A 23,293-nucleotide genomic window follows, 5' to 3' on the forward strand; every position below is an offset into this window, starting at 1 on the left:
GAAAAAGAACCAAGAGACATTTTATGTATTGATATTAAGAGATTTCTAAGAAACACTAAGTGAAAAAATAAAATGAAAAATGGGGTATTTTTTCTCACACAAAAGGGACAAAAAAACCATACAACTGTGTTTTCTTACATATACATAACAATTCTATAGAATTACAAACATTTTTTGAACTTACCTGGTTGTGGTGAAGACTCCATATACTACAGGATTTCTTTCATCTCTTGTGGGGAGTAAGTAAATATCCTCTATTAATGGGAAGAAATAACGATTCATTATATTTTTATATTTCAGTATTACATGTTTGCTTTTTCTTTCAGCATACAGTATTCCTGAGACTCTGCAGTATATAAAATACTGTAAAATAACAGTGAAAGTCATTACATTATGACAAGAAATTAAAGGTTAAAGACTGGTTTTCTCACTAGCTATGTGACACTGAACTGGATATCTAACCTCTTAGATGTTTACTTCAATCACCCATAGATGGGATGATTTGCTTGATAATCTCCATGACTATTTCCAATCAGAAGTATGTGATTTCATACAGAATAAAAATTAAAAACCTAGGTTATTTTTACCCTCCAATGTAAAAAAAAAAAATCTTGTCCTGTAACTGTCTCAGCTTACTAGTAATTATCTATTTGCTAACAATACAAAAATGGCTACACAAGTTAATTACTTGTGCAACATTACTTATGTAACAACTTGCTCATCATTTTCTAATCACTTGCACAGTATTGATACCAAAATATATGTAAATAATACCCTTCAGAAGATTTTTTAGGATGTGAGCATACTTATATACACCATGAAAGATCAGCCATGAATATTCAAACAACACCAACAATATATATATATATATATATATATATATACACACTTTATATGTTGTATGATAAAATCATTCAATGATAAAATCATTTTTACACTGCATGGCAAAAACAAGTTTAAAAGATAAGATTTGATGATGCTAACTTTATATATAACTGAAAACATCCCTTCTAGAATTAGCTTTGAGGCGAGTAAAGAAGGGAAATGAAAGAGAATAATCCGTCTAACACTTTTCTCAGTATTCTTTTTCTTAACAAGTGAGAGGGAGCGAGTTCTCCCCATCTCCTGTGCTCTCCAGCAGAGGGCACCCGCAGAATAAAGAACCCAAGTTCTTGCTACCTATAGACTGCTGCTCCTTCCAAAGTAAAACGCCACATGGAGAATGGATGGATTCTATAGAACCATTGCTAGTAGCTTTGTGTCTCTTGCTGAGGCTTTGTTTCCTTCATAACTTTGAGAACGCTTACGAAAAGAGGAATTGCTTCATTATAATATGCTCTGAGACCTAGAACACCTCCATGTTCTTTGTGTGTATGAATTTAGTAATAACACTCCTGCCAGCTGTCCTGGGCTGAAGTAAAATAAATGCTGAATTTATTAGGCAGTAAGACATTTTCAAGAAAAAAAGGAGGATGTGACTTACGTAGCTCATCAAAATGAGTATCGGCCCCATCATTTCCAGGAATTGAGCAAATCAATCTGGCTTTAAGAAAAGTTGTCCATTTGTTTATCAGGCTGCGCTGTCCGCCAACATCATTCTGGAAAAAAAAGAAAAGGAAAATAATAGAGACACAGATTTAGTTAATGTCTTTGTTCACAAAGACAAGGAGCCTACATATTTAGGGCCTTGAACTTTGAAACAAGGGAAAAGGCAGTTTTGTCTCTTAGTATTACATGTTCTTCTCATGGTTAAATGAATATAATTCAGCTCTCCTGGACGGGTAGAGGCTGGCAAGGCAATCTAGTAAATAAGTGAGACCTGGAATCAAATCTCACCTCTGTCAACGGTTGCCTCATGGCCTACAAAAGGCTATGTAATTCTCCAAGTCTCCACTGAACAAATACGATTAATGCCTTGAAATTGGTTATTCTGATGATTAAATGGAAAAATTTGTGTACAATGCTTAGTAAAGGGCCAGACAACTTGTGTTCAATAAATACTAGAACTGACTTGTATATTACACATATGAGTAAGATCATTAAGATCTTTAGAAATATGCCTTGGTGTAGACTTTCAAAAGTCTTTTGGTGCCCTACTAATTAAACAGTAAGGCAACACAAACATACATATAAAACCAATCTTGTTTTAAATGCTAACTGATGTATTTCCATACTTTTTTTTTTAATCTGAAGTATTTCATTAAAAATGTTCTTTAGACACTTACTAAACATAAGCATTTAAATCAATTCAATAAAATAAATAGGGCAATGCAATTCAACAATTCACCATTAAAACATCTATTTCTTATTTTTAATTTAATATGTCCCTAAATATGAATACAAAATTAATACAATTGTTATTTGACTACATCTGCTAAGTTTACAATAAGTAAGATGAGAGTGTTTCATGAAATAAATATATTAAGTACTTAAACTCAACTTTCAAAAATTACTTTCACAGCCATGATTTCCATTAATGCACTTACATTTAAATGTAAATTATATAAACATTCTTATCCTGCATGCAATCTATGTCTTACAAATTTAATACAAAGTTCACTGTCAAATACTATGAATATTTAGGAACTGTATTCCCTCTGCTTCGTTATCTCTGAAAATTAAATGCAATTTATAAAAAAAGTATCTTAATGACTACTCCAAAGAGGAGAATTCAAAGTCACAGAAATAGTTGCTATTCTTGAAGAAAGGGGGAAGAAGAAAGGAAAGGGGAAGGAAGACAGAGATCCCTTTGAGTGCTAACTTGGGTGATGGGGAAATCCAAATTCCATGTGATATAACCTTAGTAACAGACCAAATCTCAGAAATCTACAGAACTGTGGGAGAGCTAAGAAGGCAATGAGGTCCCTGAGACCACAGACCGTAACTATCCTTATAGCCTCAGCACCTAGCACCAGAGGCACACCGGGACACCCAGAGTGAATGAATCCCACTTTATAACCCTCTCTGCTACACAACTGAATACTTTTCAGAAATAGCTCTGTATAAATGAGTAATAATTTTTACTTCCTTGATTTGTTCTTTAGGCTTACAACGATGTAAAAAAAATTGAAATTTAAAGACACTGAAATTCAAGAAAATATTTCATATACGAACTAAAATTTGCACTTGAACAAAAATTGCACCTCGCAGTTTGCACTATGTCTCGCTGTTTTAAATTTTAAATGATCCAAATCAATGTGCACTTAGTCTTGGAACGCATGTGTAACTGAGTTCACGTGTGTGCTGACAGATACATTATATAAACTCAGTGATAACTACGGTGATTGTTTGGAAACTGGACCAACAAAAGACCTTCCTGGCAGTTGTATTTTGACACTGATACTGTTTAGAATTGCTGACACATGGTGATAATACAAAGCAAAAGAACATTAAGTTGATTTTCTCATAATTTTTCATTCTTTCCAGAAAACGCACTCCCTATTCCTTTCATCCTACATCACTGCACATATGTCACTAATATCCTGCTTATCAGGTGTTTAATAAGAGCATGTTCAATTATTAGTGAGAAACAAAAAATACTAGATAAAATTGATGCCCTTAGAAAGTGCCCTTAGAAAGTATAGATAAATGCCATAGAATTTAAGTCTCCTCTGAAAGGTCTCTGTAGTTAAAAAAAAAAAAAAAAAATGAGTACAGGCCTCACTGAAGAGTTAAATTCAATATTGTTCTTAAAATGATAAGTGGGATCAGAGATTGGTTCAGGAAATATTCTTGGTGCTAGAAAAGAGGGGGAAAGGACAACAGGTGGGAGACTTCAGAACAGGTGGGAGACGCTTCAGTTGAGCGTCCAACTTCGGCTCAGGTCATGAATTCATGGCTCCTGAGTTCAAGCCCCGCGTCGGGCTCTGGGCTCTGTGCTGACAGCTCAGAGCCTGGAGCCTGCTTCGGATTCTGTGTCTCCCTCTCCTTCTGACCCTCCCCCCCCCCCCGATTACACTCTGTCTCTTTCTCTCTCTGTCTGTCAAGAATAAGTAAACATTAAAAAAAAAAAAAGGCACACATAGGGAGAACCAGGACAAATTTGGTTTAGGCAAATACTGGGATAAATTCAAATAGTGGAAGAGAATGTTATAAAAGGATATTGGAGTACATTCAAGGAAAGCTTTAATACCAGGCCAAAGTACTTATGTCATTTAGTAATATGTTATTTAGTATCGAGAGTTACTACAAGGAAGTGAAAGAAAATTAATACCTAATACATTTTATATAATAACCATCTAGATACAAACATGTCTATAATTGCTTTTGAATTTATGTTTTGTATATGGTGTTTCTATTGTTGAAGTATCATTGTGCAAGAACAAACATAACCAATATTTCAGCTGGCTATTGGATGATTAACGATGGCTACAGATGTGAAGGCAGATTTATCTAGACACGGCCTTTATTTTTACCGCTAACATCCTCAGATCATTTCATAAATATAAATCCAGATGTTAATATGAATAGGAAAAACCCCTGGTGCTTCCTTTTAGTAAGGATGAATTTTGTGTTAATGTTTCATAGGATCTCAGCGAGAAATGCTACCTGGAATTATTTTGGGAAAAAAAGATTTTATAAAAAATTTAAAAATAGGGGTGCCTGGGTGGCTCAGTTCGGCGAGCGTCCGACTTTGACTCAGGTCATGATCTCACGGTTCCTGAGTTCCGGCCCCAGATCTCACAATAGGCTTTGCACCCACAGCGCGGAGGCTGCTTCCGACTCCCTATCTTCCCCTCTCTGTGCCCCTCCCCTATCAGTACAAACACACACACTCTCTCTCTCAAAAATAAATATTAGAATACATTTTTAAAAATTAAAAATAAAAAGTAAGATATCTCATCTTTCTCATCAACCTTGATTTATATATTTTTACATTCACATATGTTCTGTCTTCATATAGTCTTATTGTAGCAGACTCCTCCTTGTACTAAGCTCTAAGTGAAAATCTTTCCATTTTAATGTATTCTTTTTACATATTTATAATTTGTAAAATTTTTCATTGCCTATATTTGCAATTTTGAGTCAGCTATAAATACTAAAAACAGTGCTGATTCAAAATATTAGCTATCATGAATTTAATGCTAAGGACTCTGGTTTACTGCTTTCCCCTGGCATAGCATAGTTGCTCAAATTATTTTGTTAAATGAATAAACAGATATATCAAATATATGCTCCACAACATTCCTTTAACAGGTGTATACATCACTACTTCATCATAAAAATCAGCAATCACATTCCCTTTTAAGCATTTTATTAGATAAAAATAGCAATAAATGCCTATTTGCAAAGTGTCCCCCTCTCTCTCCTTGCAATTATCACCCATGTTTAAGACAAACTATGAAAAAATTCTAATTATTCTACTAGGCTCAAATTTGTTGGACAGGAAAGGAACTTACACTGTGGCCTGCATATATATTTTTTTAACCTGACAAATGGAAATTGCAATCCTTTGAACAAAAGAATCTTTAAATGTGCTTGCCTATCCGTCTAGCAGCCTTTCCATGGTCCCTCAAGGAATAAAAAGATAAAAAACAAACAAACAAACAAACAAACAAAATCCAGGTCAAAGATGAAAGCCACCTGCTGTCAGCAGGGAAACAAGTATAATTTCTGGGATAATAGTTCTCAGGAATGGATCATAAGCATTTAATGACTGAATAGTAACTCTTACAGACATCCAGAAGCATGACCTGGGATGGCAAAGTTCAATTCACGAGGGGTTGTATTTCTCCTGTAGGGAAGTGTCAATTGACTGACTGTTGACCAGCTCTCAGTGCCTGGATTTGTTTGCAAATCCACCAAATCCCCCCCTGAGAACCTTAAGCACAGAAGAGGGCTGAAAGGGAGGTAACCACTTTTGTACTAAATTGTCACCTCCTTGCTTATTTCTGTGAAGTTCTAAAGAACGCAGCCATCTCACTAACACAATAGATTTATTATTGAGATGTCAGAATCAGCAGCTTTTAGTCACCAGTCACTTCTGTGTCTCCACTCTATCACAGCTTCTTTGTAGTCAGATTGCCAAAAGCCTTGACATTCTCTACACAAAGATGCAGATGAAAGTAACAAAGAAATTAAATGTAAACAAGCCAGACCACATGGTGGTGAATGCAGAGGGTGCCTATTTTCTTATTCTCTGTGGCTTCTTACATGTTTGTGATATTTTCTTAAGTGTAAAGGGATTAATGAAAAAGAAAAGACAGAAGATGAAACAAAACACAATTTACAATCTTTCAGTGGCTATAAAATAAACTATCTCTGAGTCAGGTGATGGCTGCATATTATGAAATACTATGATCTTCTAATCATAGGCTGCTAATGGGTAGATCAGTCAGAAGGCAGGTTAATGGTGACTCCATTCTGCTTCTACTGTCCCAGCAGACTCCAGTCCTTATAAATCTTGCATAGACATGTGGAGTAGCTACAAACTGTCACACATGAACTTTTATTGAGTGTGTCTTTTGACCTTTGGGTCACTATGCTGGGTTCATCTGCTAAACACGATTTTATCTGTATACATCATCCTCTTCGAGGATCTCTTCACACTTTATAAATACGGTCATTCCCACCTATATCTTGGGAAACAGAAGCTCTTGGACCAAGTAAGAATCGGTTTTCGGCTCCTATGCTCTTGAATCCTAAAGATTTTAGTAATCAATGAAATCTCCAAGATATTTGGGAACATGTTGTATTCTATTAAAATATGGATTAGCATTCAGAAATTTGTAACCATGTTAATGAATTCAAGTTGAAAGTCACTAGCCTTTTCAAATCAACAAACACTGAAGAATAACAACTCTTAATCACTTAAAGAAGAAAAAGAAAAAATCAAGGGTTTGATGCTGGAGTCGGAGTTCATAAATTCTTCTTTGCTTAAAATTAGTTCTTTTGCTTAATGCTCTTCTGCACCTTTGTGCCAGCAGGAGGATGGGAATTCCTGAAACACTTGCAAAGCTATCATCCATGCATCTTTTGTGCACACTTCTCCCCAGTTCTAGCCATTAATGACATTTAATCTCAGAGATTAAAGCTTCAGTTAATACTACCTCCTTTCTTTTGAAGTGTAATCTAAATACCACAATATTGTGAATCCATAAACATGTTTTTCCATAATTGAAACTGCCACACTGAGGTCAACACACAGGCTTGCAATTGACCCTTTTTACACATTCAAGAAGATAAGGGCAAGTTAATACTTTCATGTTTTCAGTGTAATGCCTGTTGTATTTCAATACATCATTCATATTCTTTATCTGATATGTCATTTATGATAACAGCTGTCCCTTGCAGGTCTCAAACAGCCTTGTGTTGAGATATGCCTCCGAATCGCCTGAAGACCCATCACCCCCGGAAGTCCTGGAGATAGGACCACAGCAACTGACATTGCAGAGCAATTGTCCAATGTACTTTGCCCTGTGCTGCCTCAGTCTTCACACAGCTATTTCTAGGGACGAGTTTTATTTGTAAACTTAACACAGATGGTCTGTATGGGGCTGTGTAAGTAAATAATAATGATAAGGATATTCCAAACACAGAATGGCCCAGTTAGAAGCTGGAAACTATGATCGTGATGTGATAGAAACACAACATGAAACCTGGAATAAGAGCCCAGGAGCCTCTCAAGGAAAGCATGTCATATATACTGAAATACAACATTATACTGAGAGCAAGAGTTTAAATGAGGACATTATACAATAAGTAAACTAACGGAAGATGGTGAAGTTATGCAGACCAAATCAAATGAGAGAACTGTGCTGTTTTGCCTTCCTTTTCAGCCCTCATCTTCTTTTGCAACGTCTTATAACTACGTTTCATGTAACTGTTTTGTTGAGATGCAAAAAAATAATAGTAATACATTTATGACCACGAAGAAAAAAAGGCAAAATAAGAAAATAAGGAACCTTTGGGGCACCTGGGTGGCTCAGCCAGTTGAACATCTGACTTTGGCTCAGGGCACGATCTCACGGTTCATGAGTTCGAGCCCTGTGTCGGGCTCTCTGCTGTCAGCACTGAGCCTGTTTCAGATCCTGTCTTCCTCCACTCTCTGCCCCTCCCCTGCTCTCTCTCAAAAATAAATAGACATAAAAAAAAAAGAAGGAATATTTTAGTTCATCTACAAATAATCTTGAAATCCCTTAGTAGTAAAAGAAACAAAGCTGTAGAAACTCAAACATCTCAGACAAAGGGGAGAGGAGAAGAAAAAAGAAACAAAAAAACTTGTATGGCAGGTATTAAGCACAGTGATTTTTAAGAGATCCATTCTGAAGAGGCTTTCAAGGCACCAATACATTCTTTTTTTCTAAAAAGGATTCTAGTGTTTAAAGATGACTGTTTTTGATTTGCCATTGGAGAATCAAAATGGAGAACATGTTTTTCTAACTACTTCAAAAATTTGTAAACATTATTAGAAATGCAAGACTTGGGTAAGACACTATGCTAAAAAATTCAGTTTCTAAGATTTAACAGGTTAAAATTAGGTAAATCAACGCATGGTAAACAGTTCCCTCCCTCCCCCCAGGTAAGACTAGAGCTCATTAAATTAAAAAAAAAAAAAAAAAAAAAAAGCTACAAGGCAACAGTATAAATCCTTGCCTAGGAATTCCTGACAGGAAAACAGATGGAAGTGAAGCAAAAGCACATCTGTAACTCGTGGCTCTAAATCTCTCATTCAGGTTGTAAGTGACACGTTGAAAGTAAGCAAAAAAACCCCACAACTCGGTGGAGATCAATAAATATGGAAAGTGTCATCGGCCTCAAAACACAAATCTTCAAAGGCAGTAATTGTCCAAATAGGACCATATATCAAGGTAGACAATGCAAGTGGAATCGAAGCAAAGGGCTATTAATTAGACCCCCAGGCAAGTTATGTGAAAGGACCATCCAAACTGAATTCCTGGCAAGGACAAAAGGAAATACTGCAGAACAAAAAATGAGAACGGGCCTAACCTAGAGCTGGAATCCAGAGTGGGCTAGCTAATGGACAATGCTTCCAAAAAATGAACAGAATTCAAAAATAATGTGAAACAGGCTTGAGGCGAAAAGCTGCAAGCCAGACTCACTGAAGTGACGGGTATTTCCACACTGTAGCTTATAGGGTGGGTCTTGAAGGGACACACACACACATGTGTGTGGTAATAAACATACAGACATAAATAATAGTTTCTGAAAGGACTATTCAGAGGGTTTATTGCATGATGTTTCACCTGTTCTTTCGGTCAGCGTTTATAACCTCCCCATGAAGATCTGTGTAATTTACCATTTATGAGAGCAGCCTGGGGTGTAAGGTGCACCATTTGGTGCTTGAACATATTGACTATACAACAAAATCAAAGAACTATAGAGTCTGGTGAGGCTTTAGAAATCATCTAGGCTAAGCACCGTATTTTAAATATAAGAAAGTGCAGTAGGTAGGGATATCCCACTGAAAAATAATTCATTACTAAATGTGTTCTGCCATGTAAACTGATAACATACACAACAGACTGAGTTGGAAAGATATTCTTTAGAGGAAGGTACTTATTCTCCTGAGGCTCTCATTGATCCACACTGTCCTACGAAATGATACTTTAATTCAGCTTCTTCACTATTTAGCGTCTCTCCCTTTTCGCACCTCTTGTCTAAAATTTGCATTGGTCATACTGCTCACACACAAAAAAACTGTTCACAAAATTATCACCAGGCATGTCTCCAAATTCTTTTGACTATATCTGGAAATAAGATCCACCTTCCAAGTACAAATATTGCTAAAAAAGAAGGCAAAATAATAACGGGGATTTCAAACATCAAAACTAATAAAATATCATCTCTTCCCATTATAATCTTCAGTAACCTGCCTCTAACCACCACCTGGCCCTACTACACACACACTGCCACTACCACTCTTCCACTCCCAATGACAGTTAGTTGATCTGGCTCCAAACGTGAGACTGTGTATGCATGATGTGTGCATGTGTTTATATGTGATTTTTGACACTTAACCCGCTGTAGTATGACAAGGAACTTACTTTATTCATATGTCAATCTTTTATGTTGTTGGCGGCTCGAAAATAGAGATGTATCCAAGTCCCTCTTGTTTTCCAGTTCCTTCCTCAGTATCTGCCTCATCCAAATTCATATGATTTCATCTAAGTCTTTCATTTGCTTGGTAACATAGTCACGGAAGAGATGGGGGCCCTGATTTTCTCCGTTAAGAAGCTGAGCTCGGAAGAAGTAGAGCGGAAATGGAAGCCTAGATCTGCTTTCGTAGCGAATATCCATATCATTCAAGCAAAAGTTATTGATGATATCCTGATGCCAAACGTAATACCTGATTTTCAACTGCAATGTTACCTGACCTCCTTTTGGTGTGTGACATCACTGACAACTGCTTTCTTCTCGAGACAGCTTTCGTGTCTGATTTGTGACACCACTACCATCCAGTTCTCCCCCCAACTATTAAGCTATTTCTTCTCAATTGTCTTTGTGGTCACTTTCCTCTGTTTTTTCTTAAATATCATTGTTGCTTCGGATTCTATCCTTGCTCTTTGATCTTTTACTACATATTTTCTTGGGCAATTTTACATACTTCCATGACTTCAAGAACCACCAATACATTGGTGATTTCCAAATTCATGATTCCAGACACTACTGAGCCTCAGGTTCATGTTTTCAACTGGCTGCTGTGGCAGCATATCCCAGAGCCAGGTCAAGTTCAACATGTCCAACTGTAAAATCTATGCCCTTAACACCATTTTTGGTGGTTTTTTTTTTTTTTTTTTGTATCAAAAATCAGAAGACACTCTTTATGAATTTTCCTAATCTCTGCCTTACCTTCTGGAAATCACGATTACTAAGAATATAGGAGTCCCTGTCTATGGGCAAGTATCAAAGTCTCTGGGACAGGAGTAAGGAAGAATTAAAGCGTATCCAGTGACGGACTCTTGATTTTCCCTCAGGTCAAAACCTAGTAGTTTGTGCGTTCTTTGAGCCCCATATCGGCTCTGCAGTAACAGTGCAGAGCCTGTTTGGGATTGTCTCTCTCTCCCTCTCTCTGTGTCTCTCAGTCAAAATAAATAAATCGACTTAAAAAACAAAAACAAAAACAAAAAAACAAAGGCATCAAGGATCCAATAGGACGGGAGCTTGTTGCGACCTTTCATGTACATCATGGGGTCAGTATTTGTAGTCTCAGTCAGTCCTAACCACAAACAGGGAAGATAAGACTTCTCCAGACTATGCAAATTTCAAGTATGTTCTAAAGGAAAAAGAATCACTAGTCTGTTAATTTGCCATTTACTCGTTATGCTCCCGTCACAGCAGAGCTCTCTCAATTGCTTAAATGCTATTTTCCCACCTCTGAGATTTCACAAGTGTTTTCCTTCTGCCTGGCGCATTCTTCCCTAGCCCTGTCATCTCTGCCCTGGAGCGTCCTCATCATTTTCAATACCCTGGATCAAAAGTTACTTTCTCAGAGGAACCTTCCATAGCCAATCGAAAACCCACCCTTGTTTCCTAACCACACCCTGTGATTTTTTTTCCCCCAGTTTGGCAGCTACCACATTTGCCAATTCTATATATTAATCTGTGTGTTTTCTTATTTAATGCATATATCATTACTATTACCATTACCCGGTTGCAAGCTCAGCAAATACAAATACCAATCTCTTTTCTTTTTATTCTCTATAAAACTACTGTTTATTTAGCACAATGTTGTGTAAAATGTGTTAAGTAAATGAATACTTTGATGGTCCCACATCACTAAAAAGTTTTATAAACTCAGTAAAGTGTACACAGTTCACTCTTAATTCTATCTAACATGATCTCTGCCTTCTTGGATCTTTGCTTATATCTATTGAAGTCAATTTTGTTCCGCAGCATAGACATACATTTGTGACCATTTCTTGAAAATTGAATGACAATATCACAATAACCCCATGGGGGTAAAAAAAAAAAAATGAACTAACAGAGAGGAATAATATGTTCTGAAAAATGTCAGAGGAACATTTTTATGTGAAAATTATACGTAACAGTAACAGTGATGATGCTGAACAGTTTTTTAAATTAAACTTATCATAGTTTTTGCTACTGTTGTGACATAACACATTTTAAAAAAAAGATTTCAGGTCATTTTTAATCTTGTCAGTGAAATCTCCACTTAGAAGTGCTCACTGTTTGATACACGTTAATCCTAAATTATTAAGTAAAGTTAAAAACATAGCAGGGCGTGCTGAACTTAGAAATTTTAAAGGTGCATGTAGAACCAAATATTGTGAACATTTGACTAATAGATCATACGTGTAGTGGGAAATTCTGAAGATGAAACTAACTAGAAATAATGATTGAGTAAACAGACTAATGTAAGAAGGACTTTCATTACATCTTTTTTTTTTCTTTAAAGTAAATTCATCCATCACATGTCCTTATTTGATCTCACAATTTGTTAGCTTTTTATCCAAACACACTGGCATGACAAAATCTTGCTGTGTGGCCTTAGAGTTTTTTCTGGTGGGAAGATTCCTGCGCTACAATTCTCTCTGCCTTTTCACTTCTTTAGGAGTTTGTTCATAATTAAAACTAAATATCCCTGGGCCAATACTTCACGTTTACATCACATTTTTAATATAAAAATTTATAAGTGGGGCAACTAAATTTTTCCCCCTCTAATGTAACTTTCAACAATACTAGGGTGGAAAGAGTACTTTGTAAAGAATTAATTGCTATCGAATGGATTAGACCTATTAAGAAATAAGTATTGAACTCGCCCACAAAACATTCACTTGTTATATACGTTCATCAGAAACTAACTTGTAAATCTTTTATGACATATTTAATGTAGCCATTTATATAAATGATGTCAATCCACAGTACAGCTTTTCAGAGTTGGGAGACTGTTGTTTTAAAGCATGCTTCAGTACATTAACACACTACGACTACTCCAAGCAATGGCTATTCATCTCTAGGCAAGAGGCTTCAAGAGAAATTACTGTGAATTCTTGGACTCGGAAAGAATGAGGATGCTTTTTAGAGAACTCTGTCCCCTGGGGGTGAAGGGATCAGTGGGAGACAGCATCCCTGGCCAGGACACTAGGTAAAGAATGATGTGTGCTCATGATCTGGCCTCATTCAAAAGCCATGTTTTCATTAGCACTTTAAGTGCAGTGATGGTTTGTATTTCTGTCCCTGGACGTGCTCAAAAGCCCGAGGGTACAGATTGGGACAAAAAAGGGATAGGCTCACATGGAAGAAAATGAAAAGTTTGGACAAGACCAAAAAAAGCTTCCTACTGAGAGTATTTATTAACTTAACAGCTCTTCTTCTTAATAACAGAGTTTACACTGAAGGTGTCTCGCTATGAAAGAAAAGTTATTTCAGTGAAGACAAATCCAACAACAAAATAATATATTGAAGTCAAAAGTATGATTCCAGTAGCATTATTATTCTATAAAGATTGTATTCACTCAAAAGAGAACCTTAAAGGAACAAAATGTAAGCATGTCATAGAATTCTGTTTTCCTATAAATTACATAAAATGGCAATCTTAAAAACTAACCGCAGTATTCTTCAAAACAAATGTTTTGCATTTCGGTTTATTTGTCCCCGTCGCCCCACCCCCCTTATCCCATGTATTCTCAAAACCTAATCTAGATGAATGCTCCAGAAAATATTTACTACATATTACTAACCATAGTTTCAACTTATTTGATCCTTAGAAAGATGCATAATTTTACATGTGTGATGTGTTTTCATAAAAAATACCAGATCTGATTCTGTTAGTGTTCCAGTTACTCCAGTGATTATGTTACTTTCAATTTCAAAATCAAATTTAATGTATAAAAGCATCTTAATTTCCCTGGGTCAGGACAATGCATGATCTTGCTGGGAACAGTGAAAACTGGTGAGGGGGTAACCTGTCAATATAAGGACCAAACTGCCAAGTATATAACTCAAACCTGGATAACAGTTCACACTGGATGAAAACAAAACCAACAATGAAACAGAGCTCTAATATTGGAAAAAATTTAATCTCTTTTTTTTTTCCTTTTTCCTTTTGGATGTTAAAAATTATATACGTAAGGGGAGCCTGCGTGGCTCAGACAGTTAAGTGTCTGACTTGTGATTTCAGCTCAGGTAACGATCACGGTCGGTCATGGGTTGAAGCCCTGTGTCGGGCTCCCCCTGGGCGTGGTACCTGCTTAAGATTCTCTCTCTCTCTCTCTCTCTCTCTCTACCCCTACCGTGCTCGTGTTCTCTCTCTCTCTCTCACTCACTCTCTCTTTCTGTCTCTCTCTCACAAAAAAATATTATACCAGTGTGATAGTCTGAATTTATCCTACTACTTACGAATGATGGACATTAAAATACTCTTACTTCAACATTACATGATTAATTGTTCATACATATACATACATGCCTTAAGTAAGATAAATATATCTTGCCTTACAAACTCTTCCAACTCGAGAAAGGATGGTTTTATCAGAAGTAGTGCCTTCTTGCGATGATTCACGAAAGAAGAAATATATTTTATCATCATCTGGGTTATAGGTGTCTGGGATAGGGAAAGTTCCAATAAATTTTGCTCCTGTTTGAAAGAAAAGAAACTACAAATTAAAATACTGAGATAATTCAGCCAAGATAATATTAGTGTCTTTGAATGTGAAACAATTAGCAGAATAAAAAAAAATGAACCGTGACTGGCATGTGGGAAACAAGACATCCACACAAATAAACATGACACAATATAGAAACACGTATTAGCATGCAGAGGTCTCGAGCAAGTTCTCTAGGAACTCCAGAGACCTGGTGAGAACACGACTGGCTGATATTCACCATCGTTGCAACTCAACTAAATTACTTAGAAAGTCCTTTCAAACTTTACACTTTCCTTTTATTTGATGAAGTCACTGCTTTTAAAATCACAATGTACATGGGGAGCCTGGGTGGTTTGGTCAGTTGAGCATCCAACTTTGGCTCAGGTCATGATGTCACAGTTTGTGGGTTCGAGCCCAACATTGGGCTCTGTGTTGACAGCTCAGAGTCTGGAGCCTACTTCAGATTCTGTGTCTCCCTCTCTCTCTCTGTCCCTCCCCTGGTCACACTCTGTCTTTCAACAATAAATAAATGTTAAAAAAAAATTTTTTTTAATCACAATGTACATAATGAAGAGCTCAGGGAAAACTATAAACACACCCCAAATTTGCTAAATTATGATGTTATTTGCTGCATTTTGTGTAATTGCTAAAGGGAAAAAAGAAATTAAAACAACTAATTAATAGTGCTTGCGTTAACTCCAGTGTAGGCTCTGGAGACAGTCTTTCCAGGTTTATATTCTGTTTCTCCCACTTACTGGAAGGGTGACCTTAAGCAAATTTTTGTCTTCTCTATGTGTCAGTTTTCTCATGCCTAATGTGAGGCTACCAATCATCTACGTAGTAGGATAACCACTATGATAACCAAGTGAATTAATATATAGGTAAAATACTTGCTATCTGGTCATGCCTGACAATAAGGGTTCAATAAATGTTATTTATTAAGATGATGTTCAGGATAATAATCGTTATTATGACCACAAAGAAGAGAATGATAGAAAATGTAGCACATCCCAATATTTGTTACAGTAATATCTAGCTGATAAAAACAAAGTACACAGTTCTAAATGCACCAGCATGGAAATATGTCCATAAAACAAGTCGAGTGAAAAAACATAATAGCAACTCAACCATTTCTGTGCTGCACCAGTGATAAGTCAATCGGGGTTACTAACTGCTTTATTACAAAGTGTTGGGCATTTTTAAGTCTTGGTTTTGTAGAACTGTGAATTAACCAGATAACAGATCTGTAATGAGGTGATACTAATTCAGAAATGGTTCTTTTGATGAAGGCAAAGTAGAGAAAGAGAATACTTATTGAGTAAGGAAGGAAGGACTTCAATTAAGTAGAAAACATGAGATGGCTGAAAGGAAGCAAAGAGCACTCGTTAGGAAGGAGAAGCAGGAAACAAGACACGACAAATCGTTTCCAACCACAACCACCACACCACCACAAAAACAAAACAAAGAATACGTGGTAGGTAAAAAAGATCAACACTGCCGTATTGTCAAGTACCCCAGGAGTACTGACAATCATCCCCCTGCTAATGTAGAGCAATAGGTCAACAGCCCCACAAACAAGACTTCATAATAGCCTTCTCCAATAAACAAAAGTTAATGTTTGATTCCAAACAATGGGTAGTTCAGTCTTTATTGTCCCAGTCCAGCTGGGTCAACGGGGGTCTCCTATCCAGTGTCTTCTCTGCTTAAATGGGAAACCTTAAGAGGAAAAGTGAGAGGGAATTTTGTGTATTAACTTTCTCCCCTTTGTTCTTTATTATTTCCCTGTTCTTTCCCTGAAGTTTAGAACCCCAGTGGATTCTTATGCTCTTGATAATCTCATCTGGATACAGCCCTAGGTTAAGTAAAAAAATAAATTTTAGAAAGCCATGTAGGGTTTTAAATTTTTAGTTTTCTAATTAACCTTAAAATAGCAAGTTTCATTAACAATCTCACTCATGATGTTTTAATTTTTCTCTCTCCAGCCCCTCTTTTAAACTGTGGATAAATTACAAACATTTGGTTTTGAACCCCTAAGCAAAGTAAAAATTCTTTTGTAGTCACAAATTAACATTTCTAGGCGAGTGTGATGGCTCAGTGTGGATGGCTCAGCACCTGACTCTTGATTTCGGCTCAGGTCATGATCCGAGGTTTCTGGGATCAAGCCCTGCTTTGGGCTCTATGCTAAGCCTGGAGCCTGCTTAAGATTCTCTCTCTCTCTCTCTCTCTCTCTCTCTCTCTCTCTCTCTCTCTGTCTCTCTCTCTCTCTCTCTCTCTTTCTTCTTCTTCTTCTTCTTCTTCTTCTTCTTCTTCTTCTTCTTCTTCTTTTTCTTCTTCTTCTCTTTCCCCCTCATCCTGCTCTCTCTCTCTCAAAGAAAAAAAGTCTAATTTTTATTTAAATATATTATGTTTCCTAAAAAAAAAATGTGGACACAGATTTTCTTACCAATGCAGTATTAGGAGTTCAGCACATTGGTGAAAATGAGGAACATACTTAATTACTACTAATACAATATTCAAGGTATTTAGAACAAGAAAAACCACTACAATCACAGAATAAAAAATGAAGAAAAACCGACTCTTCAAACCAATTACAAATCAGATTAGGGAAGTATTAACATATGGCTAAGATATGACCAAGGAGAAGGCCCAAGTCTTGATGTTTTCAATGATTTCCAAGGAGAATGTGACAATGAGCATAGAACTATGGGCTCCCACAGACATAGACAAAGGCATTAATAATAATCTATGGAAATCTGTTGGATTTACAGATGCCTAAATGTTACCTGCCTGGATGGAAAATCTCCAAGTGTCCTGCCATGTGTATTTTAAAAACAAAGAAATATAAAAATAGGAGCACTTGGGTGGCTCAGTGGGTTAAGAGTCTGACTCTGGACTTCGGCTCAGGTCATGACCTCATGGTTTGTGAGCTCAAGCTCCATGTAGGGCTCTATGCTGTCAGCATGGAGCCTGCTTGGAATTCTCTCTCTCCATCTCTCTCTGCATCTCCCCCACTTGTGCTTGCTCTCTCTCTCTCAAAATGAATAAATAAACTTAAAAAAAAAGAAATACATTGGGGTGTCTGGGTGGCTCAGTCGGGTAAGCATCCTGCTCATGATATCAGCTCAGGTCCTGCTCTCATGGGCCGTGAGATCAAGCCCCACATGCAGGCTCTTTCGCTCCCAGTGTGGAGCCTGCTTGGGATTCTCTCTCTATATATATATCTCTGTCCCTCCCTAGCTCTCTGTCCCTTTCAAAAATAAATAAACATTAAATAAAAAAAGAAATACAAAAATAAATAAAACATAATAGGTGATTCTTATAAGCATCTAAATTTAAGAGTCACTGAACCTAGACTACTATTTTGCATGTGGGAAAAAGGATATAGATAGCACTCATTAACCAAAGGTCAATAATGCAGACACATGGATGGACAAGGGGAGAGAAGACCAGTGATAAATACAAATTCTTTAGTGATTAGGGCACAAAGGGGATAAAACTGAAAATATACATAAATTATAGGAATACGATTAGCTTGTATTATCATAACAAATATTTGAACTTAAAATGGGAATTCACACTATGAATGGGGATTCATAGTCCTATAACAATTTCTAGGAATATGATTAACTTGTTTTATCTTGAAATAGTTGAAGGAACTTCAAAATGGGGATAAAGCAGAATTTATCATCGCCCTTAAGTATAATCTAAGTAAAAGTTCTACATGAAGTATGTCACCCTTGTAACATTAATTAATATCCTCTCCCTATTTCATGATTGAGTTGAACTTATAATTTAAAAAATACCATGGTAGTACAAAATTTACATAATCTTCTCTCTCTAGAGAGGAAATGAGAATTCAGTGACGTGAAACAGAAAATCATTACAGGTAAAAGGAATTCCAGTGTGAGAGAAAGAGCTGCTCAGATACTCAGAAGGGACAAGAAGTTACAGGAGCAAATTGTCAGCTCTTCACTTGTTTATGGAGTTCAGCAAAAAAAAAAAAAAAAAAAAAAAAAAAAAAAAAATCAATCCTACAACAAAGCATAATGTAGTGCATCTAAAAGGAGCACAAACAAACATGGCAAGCAATTCATATTCTCCTACTGCAGAAATACACAGAAAAGCCTACTTTAGATACTGAAAATCTTAATCAAGTGTTGCCAGGTGGTAGCGTTTGAAATGGTCAAAGGCAGAATGTGACATTAGTCTACATTCCAGGAATTTTATTTATGACATCAGTGTGGGCAAGCAGAGTAGCTATTTTTCCAGTTTATGTTACTTTCATCTTTCAACTAATATAGAACATAAATGATCAGTAGATCCTAGGTGGTCATAGATGAACAGTTACTTTATTCAGTGACAGCTGATTTTATTGGATTCTCTTTTAAATGCAGACTCTAAGTACTCTAAGACTATCATTTAGAGTACTGTAAGAAAATTGAATGATGGAGGTTTTTATTACATGAAGAAATCTAATTATGAAAGAAGAGTTTGTATCAAATAGGATTCTATTGTGTGATATAAATAATAAGCATACTCATGAGTTGAAAATATACGTTTCAAGGGGCGCCTGGGGGGCACACTCAGTTGAGCATCTGACTTCGGCTAAGGTCATGATCTTACAGTTCACGGGCTCGAGCCCCGCATTGGGCTCTGTGCTGACAGCATGGAGCCTGGAGCCTGCTTCAGATTCTGTGTCGCCCTTTCACTGACCCTCCTCTGCTCTGTCTCTCAAAAATGAATAAATGGTAAAAAAAAATTGTTAAATATATATGTATATGTTTCAAGAGTACAGAATTTCTTTCTTGCAGATTCAGTTGAGGTCCTGTCTTAGAACTCAGATGCTAGTACTTTGAGGAAGAAACTCCTTCCTGAGTTGAGGCCAAGTTTGAGTAAAAATAACTATCATTTAATCAGTGTGTGACATGCACAGTTGTTGAATGAAATAATTTAAAATCATACCAACAGACACCTGGGCTTTATTATAATAGCACATTTTTCCCCTCTGGCATTTAAAAGACATGCTCTAATAGGGATAGAGTTTGAAATCATGCATTTTCACAAACGGACTATTAGCATGACACTGAGAGACACTGCCAAATGAAAATGGCATCAACCCAGCTTGCAATACACATCTCTTTCATTTCTCCCTAGGAAGCTCTTTGCACACAGATGAGCACACACCATGATTTAACAAGTAGTGAGTTCCTTATTTTCCTTTCCTTCTTCTTGTAATATCTTCTTCCTACCACTTTTTAAAAATGTTATCCTTTTCAGTGGAAAGAGAATTTGTAGACAACAGAACTCTCCAAGAGAAACTTCAAATGAAAACTGCCTCCACATGTTAAAAATAAAAAAATAAAACAAAAGTTCTCCTCTACTCCAGGAAAGAAAACAAAAACATATGTATCTGAGGCATCATTGTTTGTTTTCATTTTCCCAATGGTCATACTTCTAAGTTTTATCCTAAGATTCTCACAAAAACTCAACTGTGTTTGAGGAACCACTCTGGTTTGTATCTATATTCCTATTTCCTGATAGGTTCTAAGAATAAGCTGATAAAGAAAAGTGAAAAAAAAGAAGTGTGAAACCATCTAAGACTTCATCTAGAATTGCCCGTAATATTTCACCTTTGTAATTTTTCCTCCTCCTGGAGAGGTATTTATTCAATGGATGGATTAGTCTCTCAAAGAAGCAATCAGGATACATACTTCTTAAAGCTATTGAAACTGGATTAGGCAAAGTCCTAGAGAAATTCTGACAAGGATCCTGGGACTGGTAAGTGAAGAGGTTAGCTGATCTTGCTCTGGTTAATCCCACGCAGGACAAAGAACAAAATATGGCATTCACACAAGCATCAAGGATTTTATGGACTGCTAAAAGATTCACATCTAAAAGATTCATATTTTTTAATGGTTAATTATCTAAACAGACACTCAACTGCAAATTTCATTTAACCTTCGTGTTTCCCCTAATCCAAATGTAATATCAACGTACACTTACAAGAGCGTAATCACAAACCTGTAAAGAGTAGGATTTTAAACTAAAAGTGAAACTATAGAGAGCAAAATTGAATGGGAAAAAACTCTCAAACCGTCTAACCAGAAATAAATAACACAATGATGTAATAATCCATAGAAGAAACTGATTGGGCATTGACACTGACTCCATCATTTGAAATATCAAATATCTGTCAGTTCTTTCAACCTGGCAACAAATTTATGAAACCAAGCAGTGAGTTCCACATCTACATGCTATGTGAATAGTACAGAAAATTTACACTGGTGTTGCATTATTTGATTGTGGGCTAGTGCACGTAATAAATAAGTATAATTTAGACCAGCACTGTCTAATAGAAAATTCTGTGATGATGGAAATGTTTTAAATCTGTGCTGTCCAAAATGATAGCCCCTAGCCCATGTGGCTAGTGAGCGTGTGAAATGTGCCTGGTATGACTAAGGAACCAAATTTTCAATGTGTTTAATTAATTTAAGTTTACATGTGGCTAGTGTCTACTATATTAGATAGTGCAGCTTTATGTCAAGGAGTCTATATCAGTAACTGATAGGTCAGATCCAGTGTTAAGGCAGAAACAACCTTTATTCCCACAACTGCCACCAAAATGGCAGACTTGCGGTTCAGGAGATATGATACACTATTCCTTTCAGAAGTTTGGTATTGGGATGGAAGGATGGTCTGGGGGACTAAGAGACCTGGATTCACATTCTTCAAGCTGTCTTAACTTATGGGATGTGAGGTTGAATAAGATCATGTCAATGACAACATTATTCCTAATAATCTTCAGAGTTCCTCTATCACTGTTTTTTGTTCCCCACACTCCGGATGATTCACTGACCTCTGTCTTTGGACCCCATGTTGATAACAACCCAGAAAATGCATGCTTCTCAGAAGGGAGAAATGCTCCTTACACAACCCAATCTTTTGCCTTAGTCTGTAAAGTACTTCCCCATTACAAGAATCTCACATAGTTTCTGTAATTTCTCCCCTACTGCGTCCTAGTTTCCATGGACTGAGAAGCTCCTTGGCTGAAGGGGTTTCCTGAAGCGTCGTGCTCTTCTAATTGTGACCTGACATCTGATCTGATGCTTGCACTCACCCTGACTTCACAGATTCTGCTGAGGTCTTCCACATCACTTACCTGACCACATTTTCTCTATCTTCTCTAGTGCCTACAACCAAACCCACATTCTCAGTTTGCTATTGCATAACATGACATGCAAACATGAACCCTGTCTGTAAATGAGGCTCCAAGAGCACAGGACGTACAGTCAAAAGAGCAGAATTTGGTTGGATCACATAATGCATTATAAAATATATATTTAAAAAATGTGTCTAGAGCAAGAGAGACATCCCTGAGTTTTAATCTCATATCTACTAGGTATCTATGAACAATATATCTGACTTCTAATCTATCCTCAAATATAAAATGGGAATAGTAATTCTCTCAAGATTATACCACTAGATAAAATAATACTTCAAAAGTGCCTAAAATAGTGACCAGCATGGATACTGTATAAAATAAATTTGAAACAGAAGAGAAGGAAATGAATTAACAAACAATAAAATAGTGTCAAGAACCCAGGGTTAAGGTGATAAAGACCTATAGAAAGATGGTGGTCATGAAAAGAACAAGGTCGATAGATATTTTAAAGGAAGTAAAGGCCTCTAGTGATAGATAAGATAAAGGGGACCTGGAAGAGGAAGAAATCAAAGATAACTTCAAGGTAATAGGGTAGACAATGTTTAGAAAGTTAAGACAGAAATCAGGAAACTGGTATTGAAGGGCAGATTAGAAAGGGAAAACAAGATAATTTTAAATTAGATTCACAGGATTTTGGTTTTTAGATCCAATTAGTCTTTTATATATCTGTATCTGTATCTACATATTTTTAAAGAAACTCAAGCAAAGGATCACAACTTGTAACAACTTGTTAAAAAAAATCAAAGTACATTAGTGGCACTAATATACTTTATTAGGTTTAAATATCTTTATTCCCATATAAAACAATCAGTTTCTTTCTTTTAAACTGGGATGAAGATGTAAGGTACCCCCCCAAAAAGTTCTTAAGGGCTCTGAGTTGCAGAAAAAGGTTTGGAAATACAGTTTTAGGAAGAAATGGAACACAGGAAGCAGTTGAAGTTCTGAGAATGGATGAGCTCACAGAATTACCATGTAGACAGAGAGAAAGAAAGGTGGTCAATAGAAATGCTAAACAGATGTCAGTGAATCACAGAGGATTCAGCATTTTAGTCCAACCTCCTGCCTTTCTCACCTTTAAGGACAATAATAATGATGGTGATGACAATATTGACACTGAACTGCTCTTAAAATTGTCTTCCATCAGATTTCCCAATATGATCTTCCCTTTATGATCTAATTTAATCCTTAGAACACACTGTGAATAACTATTATTATGCCAAATTTTTGACTAAGAATTTAGATGCACAGAAAGGTTTGACCAAGGTCACAAAGTGATATTTAGGCTTTAAGCCGAGGTAAGTATATTCTACAGAAACACAGCTGTGATTCTCATCTAGAGTAGGACACTTTTGAGAGTTACAGAACATTAGAGGCAGACTGGAAATGTCCGGGGCAAACCAGGTTATATGGTCCCCTGGGACATTAACCACTAAGCGATCTGCCTTGAATGTCCTAGAACCATAAATGTTAGTTCTCCTAACTCTTAGTCATTTTCCTGCAT

General features: G+C 36.5%; 1 protein-coding gene across 1 annotated transcript in view; it reads right to left on the bottom strand.

The window, feature by feature from the left end:
- Positions 1–23,293, bottom strand: part of SEMA3D (semaphorin 3D) — a 128,087-nt gene that overhangs the window by 45,464 nt on the left and 59,330 nt on the right. Inside the window, exons 7-9 of the mRNA XM_032592390.1 lie at positions 14,418–14,560; positions 1,484–1,598; positions 185–254 (exon numbers count right to left, since the gene is read on the bottom strand). Coding sequence (XP_032448281.1) covers positions 185–254; positions 1,484–1,598; positions 14,418–14,560 — 328 coding nt within the window. The remainder of the gene's footprint in view (positions 1–184; positions 255–1,483; positions 1,599–14,417; positions 14,561–23,293) is intronic.

This window comes from Lynx canadensis, chromosome A2 (genome assembly GCF_007474595.2).
Source record: "Lynx canadensis isolate LIC74 chromosome A2, mLynCan4.pri.v2, whole genome shotgun sequence".
Lineage (NCBI taxonomy): Eukaryota > Metazoa > Chordata > Mammalia > Carnivora > Felidae > Lynx > Lynx canadensis.